This window comes from Austrofundulus limnaeus, unplaced genomic scaffold (assembly GCF_001266775.1).
Source record: "Austrofundulus limnaeus strain Quisiro unplaced genomic scaffold, Austrofundulus_limnaeus-1.0 Scaffold16, whole genome shotgun sequence".
NCBI lineage: Eukaryota > Metazoa > Chordata > Actinopteri > Cyprinodontiformes > Rivulidae > Austrofundulus > Austrofundulus limnaeus.
The window spans coordinates 4,178,594-4,191,328 of NW_013952418.1; the positions used below are offsets into that span (position 1 = coordinate 4,178,594).

Sequence of the window (12,735 nt, forward strand, 5' to 3'; positions counted from 1 at the left end):
TTATGCAGGCATGGATTTACAGCTCTCTGCAAAGGATTGCATCAGACTCGTGGCATGGAGGGAGGGAGGGGAACGAGTGCACAGGGGTGAGGAAAAAACATTGAGATACTAAAAAATAAAAGGGCGGTCATTACAAAGAGTTCAATGGAAAAGGGAGCAGAGTGAAGGAAAATTTCAGGAAAACCGAGTCGTCAAAGTTCTTTTTACATCGAGCACTGGTAAAATAACAATTCTCTATTTTAGTTCCTTTAAAGAAATTGTTTTCTGCTATGCTCGTGACTTTTTCTTCGCTGATCTCTGGGTCTTGCTTTTGCTTAATTTTTGTGTTCTCGTGCAGATGCCTTTGTGTGTCTGAGTGCAGGCTGGGAGATTAGTTCATTGTAGCTGACACTGTCTCTACTGTACCATGACATCATAGTCTCATGACTGGGGCAGGGCAGGAGGAGGGGTTCAAAGAGTTGACACATAATAGAAAACCTACCCTCAGGATAAACATGGATGAGAAGAGAGCAGAAAACATTAGTTTGAGTAAAATGAGTGTGCATGCATCTGCTCTGAATGTGACTAAAAATATCTCGGCTACTGTAACATCATCAGAACTTGAGTTTTWTATCTGCTGATTACATTTTCTGATATCAGATGAGAAGTGTCCGAAACAGTAACTGGAAAATCTCTCAATAGGACCGCATGTTACGCAAGAGCTGTTGATTTTAGCAAATGCCACATATTTTGAAGTAATCACCTTTTACAGCATCTGTTTTGACTACTGCTGTAAATATGTGCATGTAAATACAGTATATTAGTTGGTTAATGTTCAGTTCCCAGCAAGGCGGCTGCTTTGCACAGATTCATAAAATGCTTTTGTGCTTGTTAATCCACTGCAGTTCCCCTTTTGATAAAGGGAACAAAGTGCATTAGGCCTGGCTTTAAAGTATTTTGTAATTAGGGCTGGAGTTCATCTAATCCGCAGCCACATTTATTGCTGGTTACTTAGAAAAAGTAGGCTAAGTGGTTAAGCTATGTTGCTTGAAAAATGTCTTAGTTGTCTGTCAATTCATGCAGGCTTAATAATAACTGTTTTGAATTTTATAGAAAGTTAAATTGCACACCTCTAAGGCCCTCTGTGGGGTTTTCACATGCCTTTCCACAGTTCAATTACCTGCTTGGTGATTCATTTTTAAAAGTATTTCTTTCCTCTCATTGTTTATACATTTTTGGTAATTCAACAACTTCAATTTAAGCCATTCTTATATATCAATGTGTTCAGCTCATTCAGGGGATGATTGCTAGGGTTATTTTTTTAAATATTTCCTCTTAGAAATACACTGAAATATTTTAGTGTCTTCAAGAACATTGTTTTCTTTGAAATCTGCTTCAGAATACTTGATCTGTTTCTGTCTTTTTGTGATACATTTTGTTTTAGCTACTTTTCTGCTACTTATAACTTTTAGCCWGTCTGTTAATTTTAGTTGGCTTATTACTACTTTAAGCTTTGGTTAGTCTTGTTACTTTTTAGTTTTCATTTAGCCTTTTGCTCCTTTTAGCTGGCAGATAATGTGCACCTTTTAGCTCCTAGCTATGTTTTTGCTTCTTTTAGCATTTAGCGTGTGTTCTGCTTATTTTAGCTTTAACAACTCTTCAGCAAATTTCACCTGTTCAGCAAAAATTCAGTTTCTCTAGTTATTAGTTATAATCTTAAAAGAAACGATTGCATGCCAAGTTTGCCATTTCCTGTCCTTAATTCTGGGTAGAAATAAAAATATGATTCTGGATAGACAAGTCACTTTAACTCTATCCGAACACAAGAAACAGACAAGTTGAAAGAACATATAAGTATTTACATCTGCTGGTGGCAGATATGCTCAGTCCTGTGATTGTTTCCAGCAGCTGCAGACCACAGAATGGAGCAGGCGTCAGCTTGGCCATGTTTCCTTGTGCTTGTCTTTTACTGTGGCAAAGTGATCTAGGCAAAACTTCATGGAAAAGTAGCTTTGAAAAAAATACTCATAGCGGTTAGAGACGTTTGGACAGTGAATGACACCGAACTTAATGTGCCTGCAGGATCCACACATGGTTCAAGTGTTTTTCTCTTCAGTTGCCCTGTATTTGCCTTCAGTCCTTTTACACATTCTGTCAACAGAACAGTAAACACTTAAATTAATTTTACTTATTCTGGAGAAGATGTTTAATTTTAAATTGTCTTTAGTGTTTTTGTTCTTCAAGTCTGTTTATATATATTTTTATGTATTTTTTCCAGGATAAAGTGTTGTCAAATAAGACTCCCAAATTGGATCGCAGCGATGGGGTCAAAGAGATGAAAGAAAAGGCTCCTAAAAGGAAACTGCCCTTCACCGCTGGAGCAAATGGAGACCAGAAAGATTCTGACTCAGGTAGGAGATTATTGTAATGTCTCAGAGCATCTGATCTCCACACTCATGTTGGCTTTCAAGTGCAAATCAGAGAGGAAAGTGTGTTTCGGGTGGCTTGTTGCATAACAATTTCTTGATGGAAAGAAGTTGTGAAAGAAAGTTGGTCCTTGGAAAGAAAAAGTGCACCTAGCTCCTTCATTTTCAGTGCGGTTGAGTATCTGTCAGAACCAAGGAGTGTACTAATACTATTCAATCGACGTCTCCAAGAGGATCACAAAAAAATGACAAACCAGCTACTTGTGAAACCTTAGCACACAGACCTGACCAGGTCTTYGTTTGGTAAGGCTCTTGATTTGTGTTTTCTTTAATTAGGGACATAAGGACTGCTGCTCGTGCTTGTTTGACTTTGGGTTTAAAGGACTCAGGATTTAGTTTGTTTTGTTAATGCCGATCCAAATCAGCAGTTTTACTAAGAGTCTTCATCTGTGGCACCGTCTGAGTTGCTGCATTGCTTCATTCTCTGTGATTACACTGAGCTTTGCACTTGAAATAGGAGAGCTATAATGCAACAAATGACTGGAATGGCATGAGGTAATATTTAGAATCGCTGGTCCTGTCTTTAAAAAAACATGTTGGGTTCTATGTGAGCATGGCATACCTCAGATTTTATTCTTAAATGTTTGATAAAGAAGTTTGTCTTTTGATTGATACTGTTAGATTTATAGGATGTTTGTGTTCATGACATTTTATCCACACTTCTATAAAAGCTGTGCGGTAAAAATATTGATCAGTCTTCTTCTGGAGAATTAGTAGTCACCAGAGGTCTACAAAGTACTTGAAAAAACAGCTAAGTAAAAGTAAAAGTTAACAGAAAATGACTTTGGTAAAAATAAATGTCACTGATGAGAAAACTACTGAAGTAAAAGTCATAAAACTGTTCACAAAAATTGTGAAAGTAGAAGTAAAAGTACTTTTCCATGCTCTCCAACAAACATTGTTTAAATTTACAGAACCAAATCGGCTCCACCAAACCAAGTTTATTAAATTGGTCAGTTTCTCTAGTCACAAGTAACTAGGTGTTAAACTTTAAAGAAGTAAAAGTATAATTTTTTAGGTTTTAAAAGTAACTAAGTAAAATTAAAAGTCACGATTTAAAAAAATACTTGGTAAAATTACAAATCCTCAAAAAAATTACTTAAGTACTGTAACAAAGTAAATGTACTTAGTTACTATAAACCTCTGGTAGTCACTCCTATGAAATCATTGTCATTTCTTTAGCTAGTTTAACATAATTTACCTGCTAGGTGTCTTGGGAAGCTAGTCTGAAACCAGAAAACCGTCAGCCTCACCCTCTCAGTATCGGCAGGTGTGAACTCTCTGCTTGGGAACAATAGCTGCACAGGCTCTTGATATGTATTAGTTTGATGGTTTTCAGATATGGGGGCCTAACAGGCATCTCTGCAGCATGAGGTTGGATCTCATTGGGCTGTAACTGTTGGGAGACTAGTTGGCATCTCAAAATTGGAAGATAATTGTGAAAAAATAGGCAGACTTTCAGTTACAGTCTCACTTAGATCTGAGTGTTTGCAACCAGGTTATCAGTAAACATCACGGCCTTATTTTGCACAGCCAAATCATTGCTTATTTTTGTGTGCATTGTTCTTAAAACACCTGGGCAGGTTTTCTGTCAAAGGAAAACTCCCGATCAATTGTCAAAATACAGCTCTTGCACTCTGACCTATTGACCTATTGATTTACACATGTTCCTTTCAAGTTCCCATAAACTCAAGTCTCAAAGTTCAGGTTGTGTTATAAAACAGCGGGCCGTTCTGTGTCAGCAGTGTTTTAAATTTATTTAATTAGTTTAATCTAGGTCACAGAAGTGCATCTTCAAAGTGTGCTAGTGTGAACTTTCTATTTACATAATAGATTAAAAAAACAACAAGACGTATTTAATTATTTAGTTATTTTTAAATATGCTTGTTTGTCTTGTTGGTCACTCTTTCAGTAAAGCGGTAATTTAACCACAGAGTCACTGGGTCGTTTCACTTTCAGAATGATGTCAGTTTTGTCTGCATAAACCTTTATTAGGTGACAGACAGAAAATACGTCTGCGATGGCATTRACATGTGAAAAAAGGCAACACATTTTGAAACTTCGGGTCACATAAGGTATGTCGCAGTTTACCAGAATAAGGCTTTCCAGTGGTTGTGACCTTATTAAACATAAAAACAAAATTGGCTTTTGGAACATTTACCATGGAGTTAAACCAATGAATGCTCACCACCTGAAAGGCTCTTCTAAACCCTTTGTTGCAGTTTGCTGTCCTGTTTGTACACAGTTGGGTTGGGRAGAAATTTGATCATTCCGTATTCCAGGTCTCCAAAAATACATCCCTTTGAATATAACACTGCTACAAAGTAGATGCCAGCTATGCCTGGGCAAGTTGAAACTTTGTAGTTTGTGTATGAACTTTTTTTCTGCACAAAACCTATTACAAGAACAGGAGCAGAATTGCCTACGGTTTGGTCATTCCTAAAGAAATGTATCTGGGTAATAAATAAATTTAGATGATATGACTTTGCGTTACAGTTTCACAACATTTAGGGAGGAAAATGTGTGTTTAAAACACAATCTAATATTATTTCAAACTACTAATATCACTGTTGATTCTGGTTCTTTACCTCTTCCACAGCAGTTCACATAAATTTCCAGTGCAAACCTCTTTTTTTTCCCCTGACTGATTGTAACACAGATGTGTCTCTTTGTTCCAGACTCCTAGTTGGTCCAAAATAAATATTGGTCCAAAATAAATAAAACCCAATTGATTTCATCATCGAGCGCAGCTGATTGAAATAATAAACTTGATGAGTTAGAAAAGCATCTTGCATGTCACTACACGTCTGTGTAGGGTTTTCTCTTGCATTGAGAAAACATCCTGTTGGCCATTTCCTGCCCCTTCTCTTTTAACTTCCTGTTTATGCAACTCCCCAAACACAACATGTTTCCCTCACATTCAACGATCTAACGTACCTGATCAGGCTGGTTAGAGTGGTTTTACTTGTTCTTGTATCTGTTGGCTAACTGAATTAGACAATCTTTTTTTTTTTTTTTTTGGCATTTACTTACCCTGTAGTATTGTTTGTCTGCCAGTTGAAAACGTTTGTCTTTTTTTATAACCTGACATTTGTGTTTGATGTGTTTCCCTTCCCTTGGCTCAGGTAGGCGGTCTATTCATGGGGTGTCGGTCCCTACCTAGCTTGCTTTTCTCATCTACTCTCCCTTTCTCTTATCTTGTTATTCAAGTTTCAGGGAACAAGGAGAGTAAGGTTTCAACCCTGTCTTAAAGCTGTGTAATATCATTTTACCCAGACACATAAAAGCAGTGTTCCCTAGATATTCAACAGAAAGGTAATGGAACCATGGGTACTGTAATGTGATGTATTAGAGGTAATTTTCGCCCGCTACAGAAAGTCGAAGGCGGACAATCACGTTGTGTATGTGTGTTTGCACGCTGGTGTATCTGCTATCAAAATATCTCCTGAACCACTCAGTGAATTTTAATGAAACTTGCAGAAAAGTAATCATTGTATATACTATGGTACCGTTAACGTGCCAGGAGATAAGACTAGTCAAAAATGGGTAAGATCATAACATAAATAAACAAGGCCAAAACCAATGACACTGTAAATTATAKTGTTTGAAATAAACTCTTAGCAAACAAACATTTCTTAAAGTATATCAATCAAAACAATTTCTTAAATGGCCATTTTTTAAATAAGGCACATTAATTATAAAAAGACCTTTAACACTGATCTCAGATTCAAATAAAGAGAAAAAGTCATTCCACAAGTTCAAAACAGATAATGCACTAACACAAGTTAGATTCAAATTACATTTGTTTTTATTATTATTAATAGGATTTAAAACATTTTTCTACCTGAAACTGTGCTTCTGAGATAATAGTGCAGAAATGATAACCTGTCAATCAAAGTGTGAATGCATTACGACCGAATCATACTTAGCTGTAAGACACACGGAGGTAGCGTGGTAGCATGGTAAACCATGGTTAACAAGAAAATAAAAGCTTCGGTCTTTAGCGAGGGTGAACAGCTGCTTGTCAAGCCATCATTTCCATCGTTAAATTGCTTGAGATCTGTGTACTCTCTGGCAATTTTATTGGATTTGTCAAAAGCCTCAGCAATGATTTAAGTCCCGACGAGTTCTTGAACGCTTGCTTGTTGTTGTTAGCATTTTAGCAGATGGACTTTGTGCTGCATTCAGGAGGTAACGGACATTACATGTTCTCAAATTGGGAGTAGTTGTTCTGATTTTTTTCAGCACGGAGTATTCTAATTATTTTTCTAGTGAGAAAGTTGTTTATTTCGACGCAACTTGAACATTGCTCGGGTCATGCCGGACGGGAAGCGGCTTGACCAAAAAGGAAAAAAATAAACATGCGTTCTCACCACCGCGCTGCCGCTGGCAAACATGTACATATATTATTGGTTCTGTTTGTTATGATATCGGACCGATAAAAGTTTGATGTCCTAATTCCCTGATATCGGGCCGATAACTATCATGTCCCCTAGTATATAAATCTACAACTGATTGCCTTTTAGTCAACCCCATTCAAGATGGCTTCCACAACTAATTAACATTAGCCAACACAAATACAGCTATATACATTTTACAGATATTGTTCTAAAATTTACTAACGACAATTCTAAGATTTATTAATCTGTCTTATTTGCCTACAGTGTTTATTGCTGTATAACTGCATCTTGTTAAGTTAGTTTGAGACTAATCTGGTCAAGATAACAAATTTTGCTGGAAGTTAAATTGTCTCTGAAATTATTGCGATAAATGATAATATCGTTTGACCAATTAAAACTAATATAATGTTTTCCACCTCTGACCCCACTTACGGATATTTATGAAAGGCTTCAACTTTTATTTTGTTTAGCTGCATTTCTCTGCAGGGCTGCATCAGACATGCCTTGTAAACATAGCATGGAAAAGCTAGCTTAGCAGTTTCTCTTTTCTGCTGCAGAGAAAAAACATGTTGGACTACTTTTGTGGTCCCTSCTGTTTTTACAGAAGGAATGTTTCTAAACGGTGAATGCTTTGGAGAACGTGAGAGTGTATCAAAGAGTGCTGAAGGGCACATTAGCTGTAAGTGTTCGCAGATGTTTGGTGAAAGTTTATCTTCTCCGTACATGTGACTGGAAAAATAGTTTCCTGGAAATTCCTTAGGCACCGGAAGCGTGATTTTTCGGTGTTCACCTCTTGCCGTGTTGTGTGTTTGTGGCCTCGAGTTTTGCATCCAGTCTTYGAGAGAGACAAGTCCCCACAGAAATCAGGGTTGTGTACATCCACTGCTGCAGTCTGCACACACARATTCAAATATTCTGTTTAAACGTCTTTCTTTGTGTTGCTGAAGGCCTTCATGGTGTAAGAGCTCGCCGCTGGCAGTTGTTTCTCCCTGCATGATGAAGTCTTACACTTATGTAGTTGTACTCTGCTCATGGGTCATCAGATGGTATGTTGCCACTGAAAATAATTGCTGGGTGTGTCTTTGTGGAGCAGCTGCTTTTGTCCAGTAGCACCATGTCTCCACTAATCCTGGCAGGCAGTGGTGACCTTGGCAAGGCCACGTTGAATTGAAATATACACCAGCTATTTCGTAATAACGTTTCTGCCAGGTCACACCCTCTTTTTCCTCTCTTCACGATTTTGGCTGATTGGCCTGGAGACAGACAGACATAAACACTGCCTGTTGGCCCTTCTGTTGCTCAGGGGCTGCTGGGTAATGACACCAAAGTGACCCACACTGCTGCCTACAAACCTCTCACACACTAAACTGCACCTACAGTATGTGCGTGAGTGTGCTTTTTTTCCACAAGTCTAATTGAAAAGAATGTAAAGTGTATACATTAGGAAGCTATGAGTAAAATGTGAAGTATTTTAAAAACATGATTAATCACAGCACTATTTAATAATTAGTGGATTGCAGTGTAAGCTTTTAACATTTGTTTAGTTTTTTCTTAATCCTGTGACCTCTTATGTTGAATTTTAACACCTTTAAATACAGATAAAAATGGTGTTCACGTTTTTGTTGTTTCGGTGTGTGAATAGAAATGTGATCTGATTAAAAGTAGCTGATAAAGGCTTGGCATTCCTTGAAGGAATCCACATCACCCACCATGCCAGAGTTTTAGACTGAGGAYTACTTTCAGTTTTAGTTTTTGAAAAGAATGTTTAACAAAGAAATTTAGTTTACATGTGCTGCACTGGTGATTACTCAAAGGGGYCATATCATGGAAAATCCCCTTTTATTAGCCATTAAATGCATTTTGTTGTGTACTTGGAGTCTCTAGGAGTGCAGAGTCTAATTATCTTTATATTCTGTTTGGGTCATATTTTTCAACCCGTTCAGTTGTCTCCTTTTTTAAGACGTTTTTTGAAGTATTACATCAAATTATTTACAACACAGCTTCTAAATAAGGTCTGGACTTACCAACTACAATTTGGTGGTCTTTATTCTCCTCTGGGTCAGACTCTGGCTCCAACATGTAAAGGCTTTGTTTGAATTTAAAGAGACAGCCTCAAAAAGAGTTGATCTGAGACACACCTCAGAGAAGGGGGCAGGGCTTGTGGGGTTACAATAAAGAGGATTTTAGACTAAAGCTTTGCAGTTCCACTTTATAGACCCCAACCGAAGGATTTAAATGTGACAAAACAAAAACAAGCCATTTTTCTTTTAGTAGTTGCCGCATTATTTTAATACATTGACAAATCTGCTAAGTTAGAAACTYGAGAGCAAACCTGCAGCTCACCAGCTTTGCTCTCAGAATTGGAGAGAAACTGGAAGTAAGCGGACGGACYGCTAAAAGCATTCGGTGTGTTTGTATGACATTGGAAAGAATCAAATTAATGCAACGGTCTGACATTAACTGTGCTTTTAAAACGCTCGTAAACATTTTAGCCCCAGTGAAATTGGGCTAAATTGAATTTCCTGAAGTCCATCTAACACACCTGAATAATGCAGGGAGTCAAATTATTTTCTGCTTTTATTCATTCTCAAACTTACTTGGACGCTATGAGCACGCTCCTTGTAGACTGTTAGAGGCTTCGACCCAGTATTTTCAACTAAAATTCCAGAAGCAAACATTACCTGCATGAGTTTAAGACCTACAAAGCTGCCTTAGTCTCATCCATTTCTTTCATTTTGCTGCCTCCATTTTCAAAATGTATTTGGAATCACTTTTTTATTTGTTTGTTTTCTTGCTTTTCAAATAACATTGTTGGGTTTCTGGAACAATCCATTTAATTTATCAAAGATAAAGCTACACATGGGTGGGAAACAGGGATTTTCTGCATTTTAAATGGATCAAATAGAAAGCTTGAACTATTATTTTGGTGCAGACTTTACTGCATTTACTGGAAAAAAACAAAAAATGTTAATTTTAGGTTGTCTTTTGTTTGTGTCAGAGCTGCAGAGGCTGTAACTGCAGCTCTCTTCAGACGCAATAACAAACGTTCAACAGAGATTTGTTGTGTTTTTTTTTTCTTCTGGCTGAGGCAAAGTAAAAATAATCTATTTGATGCACATAATCATATCAGGAAAAAAATGTGCATTTGGAAAGTTTGAGCAGCACTTATTTATTTCATGATGTAATCTGTGGAATTTTTTTTTTTTTTAGAACCACATATCAGATGAAGCAAAACTGGCTTTCCTTTATATGTTTTAAGTGTTTTATTTGTTGCTATTAGGTTTGGCCAAAGAAGATAATTCAGTTTGTTTCACACACAACCTTTGTTGGGGTATTTCCTGGGTGCCATACTTTTATAAAACCCTCATGGACAGTTTCAGAGATAATAATACACACTTATATTTAAGGTKTTTTGTTGTTGCAGCTCTAATATTTACATATTTTATCCTCTCCACAAGGTTCAGTATGTTACATTAAATATGCGTATATACATTTACATGTGCTGCCCCATAACTTGAACTAATTTGCTTCTCTGTTCTCAATCTTGTCACAGAGAAACCAGGTCCAGAGAGGAAGCGCATTAAAAAGGAGCCCACTAACACCCGGAAGCCGTTCGGGATGGGGATGCCAGGGATCCGGACCGGGTACCCCGTCTCCGAGCGGCAGCAGGTGGCCTTGCTCATGCAAATGACAGCTGCGAAGTCCGTCAACAGTCCAGGTGCGTGCTTATCATTTAGGCCACGTCGTCTTCTGACCGGTAGTGGGAGAAGAAAAAAAGGAGACGGGGATGGAGCTTTATATGTAGACACTGTTTGTGGGAGAACAGTGTGAGTAGGTGGATTATAAGTGAGCCAGATGGGGATGAGTCACAGCTTGTTTTGTTTTTGTTTACTTTGTCGATCTTGAACGTTTTGRTTGACACTTCTTCAGCCTGGAAAAATCCATTCTGTGTATCGAGTAGTAAATAATACAACAATGATTGAAACCTATGTTGGCAGGGACAGGTTTAGTTTTGACCCACAGCAGCTTTAAAATGTTACTGCATGTAATGTTTTTAAATGAAGCGTGTACGGAAATGAAACTGACTTGGTGTTGCGTTACTCTGGAATGATGGTGCAATCTCAGATTTTGAACCAAATCTCAGCAGACAGTAAAATGCAAAAAACATGCAAGCAGTTGCATGTTGTTTACTTGCTACCCAGTGTCCTTTTAGATCTGAGATAATTATTTTCGCTCAGAGTTTTGGTAAATAATATGTCTGGAAATGTATTAAATGTTTGTATTAGCATTATTGTCGCAACTTTTGGTTTGTGGTGTTGACATTTTAGATGGAATGAGATGAGTGTGGCTGGGTGCAAGGACACTTTTYTTTATATGTTAATTCCTCAGTGTATGCCTGGAGCAATGGACTTGGATTAAGTGAATGTGTTTCAAATATCATTTGGGACAATGGCTGAATAAACTCAATAATGTAAATGTGATAAAGGGTTGAGTTTAATCTTGCAAATGTGAAGGAAAAAGGCTGGAGTAAAGTAGGTCCAGTCACTCCACTGCTGAATGGTGGTGTGTGACTGCCCCCTTGTGGCTTTAGCCWGCTTAAACACACATTGTTTTACAGCAGAGGGAGGAAAAAAAGGAAGAAATAATGACAAACATTCATGAAAAATCTCCCACAAGAGACTGTTCTGGTGTTGAGTGAATCTTGTGTTATCTTCRTGCAGACACAACACCAAAGCATCAGTCACAATCTTGTCTGGGTCAGAAGGGAACGCCAAACTCTGCATCTAAAACCAAAGACAAAGTAAATAAAAGAAATGAAAGAGGGGAGACTCGACTGCACAGAGCAGCAATTCGTGGAGAGGTGCGCCGCATCAAGGAGCTCATCAATGAGGGAGCCGATGTGAATGTAAAAGACTTTGCAGGTGAGCTTGTTTTCTTTTTTTCACTGTCCTATACTTAATAAATGCAGTAGCCTGCATTCATACATATAAAGTCCACTCTTCAGAGATGGCAATCATTTTTGTTTGTCTCTAGGCTGGACTGCATTGCATGAGGCATGCAACAGGGGATATTACGATGTGGCCAAGCAGCTGCTGGCAGCCGGAGCTGAAGTCAACACCAAGGGTCTGGACGATGACACTCCTCTTCACGATGCATCCAACAACGGACATTTCAAGGTAAAACCTGAGGCAAAGCCAGTTTGCAGCTAAATTCAYTCAATGCTGTTTAAAAAGAGTAGAAAGCACATTTAATTTTAAAAGTTGCAGCATTTATTAAAGACATTTTAGCCATACATATATCCCAGATCCAGACGAAGAAAAGAGATAGAGGAAATGTACAATACCAACATAAACAATAAACTAGTTACCACACATTAGTTAAATGACCCAAATGATGTAGGCCGAAGAAGTCACCTATCTAAACTCTTTTTATACACATCTCTGTTTTCTAGGAAGTAAATTWTGAGCACATAAAACTAATGAGCAAAATCTTAAAACATAATATTTATACCTCAGCCTTAAGAATGTGTTTGCATAGCGAAAACCCAATTTTGTGTTTAATTACCATAATTTTTGTGTTAGGCTCATTCATTACTCATACACATAATAAAGAATTTTACCCCTAACCCCAAAATATGAGAGAAAATGTTAAAGGGATCCACGATTGGTTGTAACATTAGACTTTATTTGATAAACATATATTTTAACTGTAAAAAAAGACTGTAAAAATGTGTCCTGATGCATCTCAGTAATCCAGGTAAAAATTCAAAAAGAAAAAAAATTGTATGGGTCTTCTGGACAGGTTCTTCTCTAATGAAAAACTGTAAAAATATGTTTAGTTTTGTAAATTTTTAAAATATATTTCAACAC

The 12,735-nt window shown here is 37.5% G+C and overlaps 1 protein-coding gene across 2 annotated transcripts in view; it reads left to right on the plus strand.

Annotated features, from left to right (window-relative positions):
• The window catches only part of ankrd11 (ankyrin repeat domain 11), a gene marked incomplete at its 3' end in the record, with an annotated part of 114,311 nt that overhangs the window by 94,389 nt on the left and 7,187 nt on the right, over positions 1 to 12,735 (plus strand). For both annotated transcript variants that reach the window (XM_014003080.1, XM_014003081.1), the window contains 4 exon segments: positions 2,258 to 2,390; positions 10,419 to 10,583; positions 11,587 to 11,787; positions 11,900 to 12,042. In XM_014003080.1, the coding sequence (XP_013858534.1) occupies positions 2,258 to 2,390; positions 10,419 to 10,583; positions 11,587 to 11,787; positions 11,900 to 12,042 (642 nt within the window).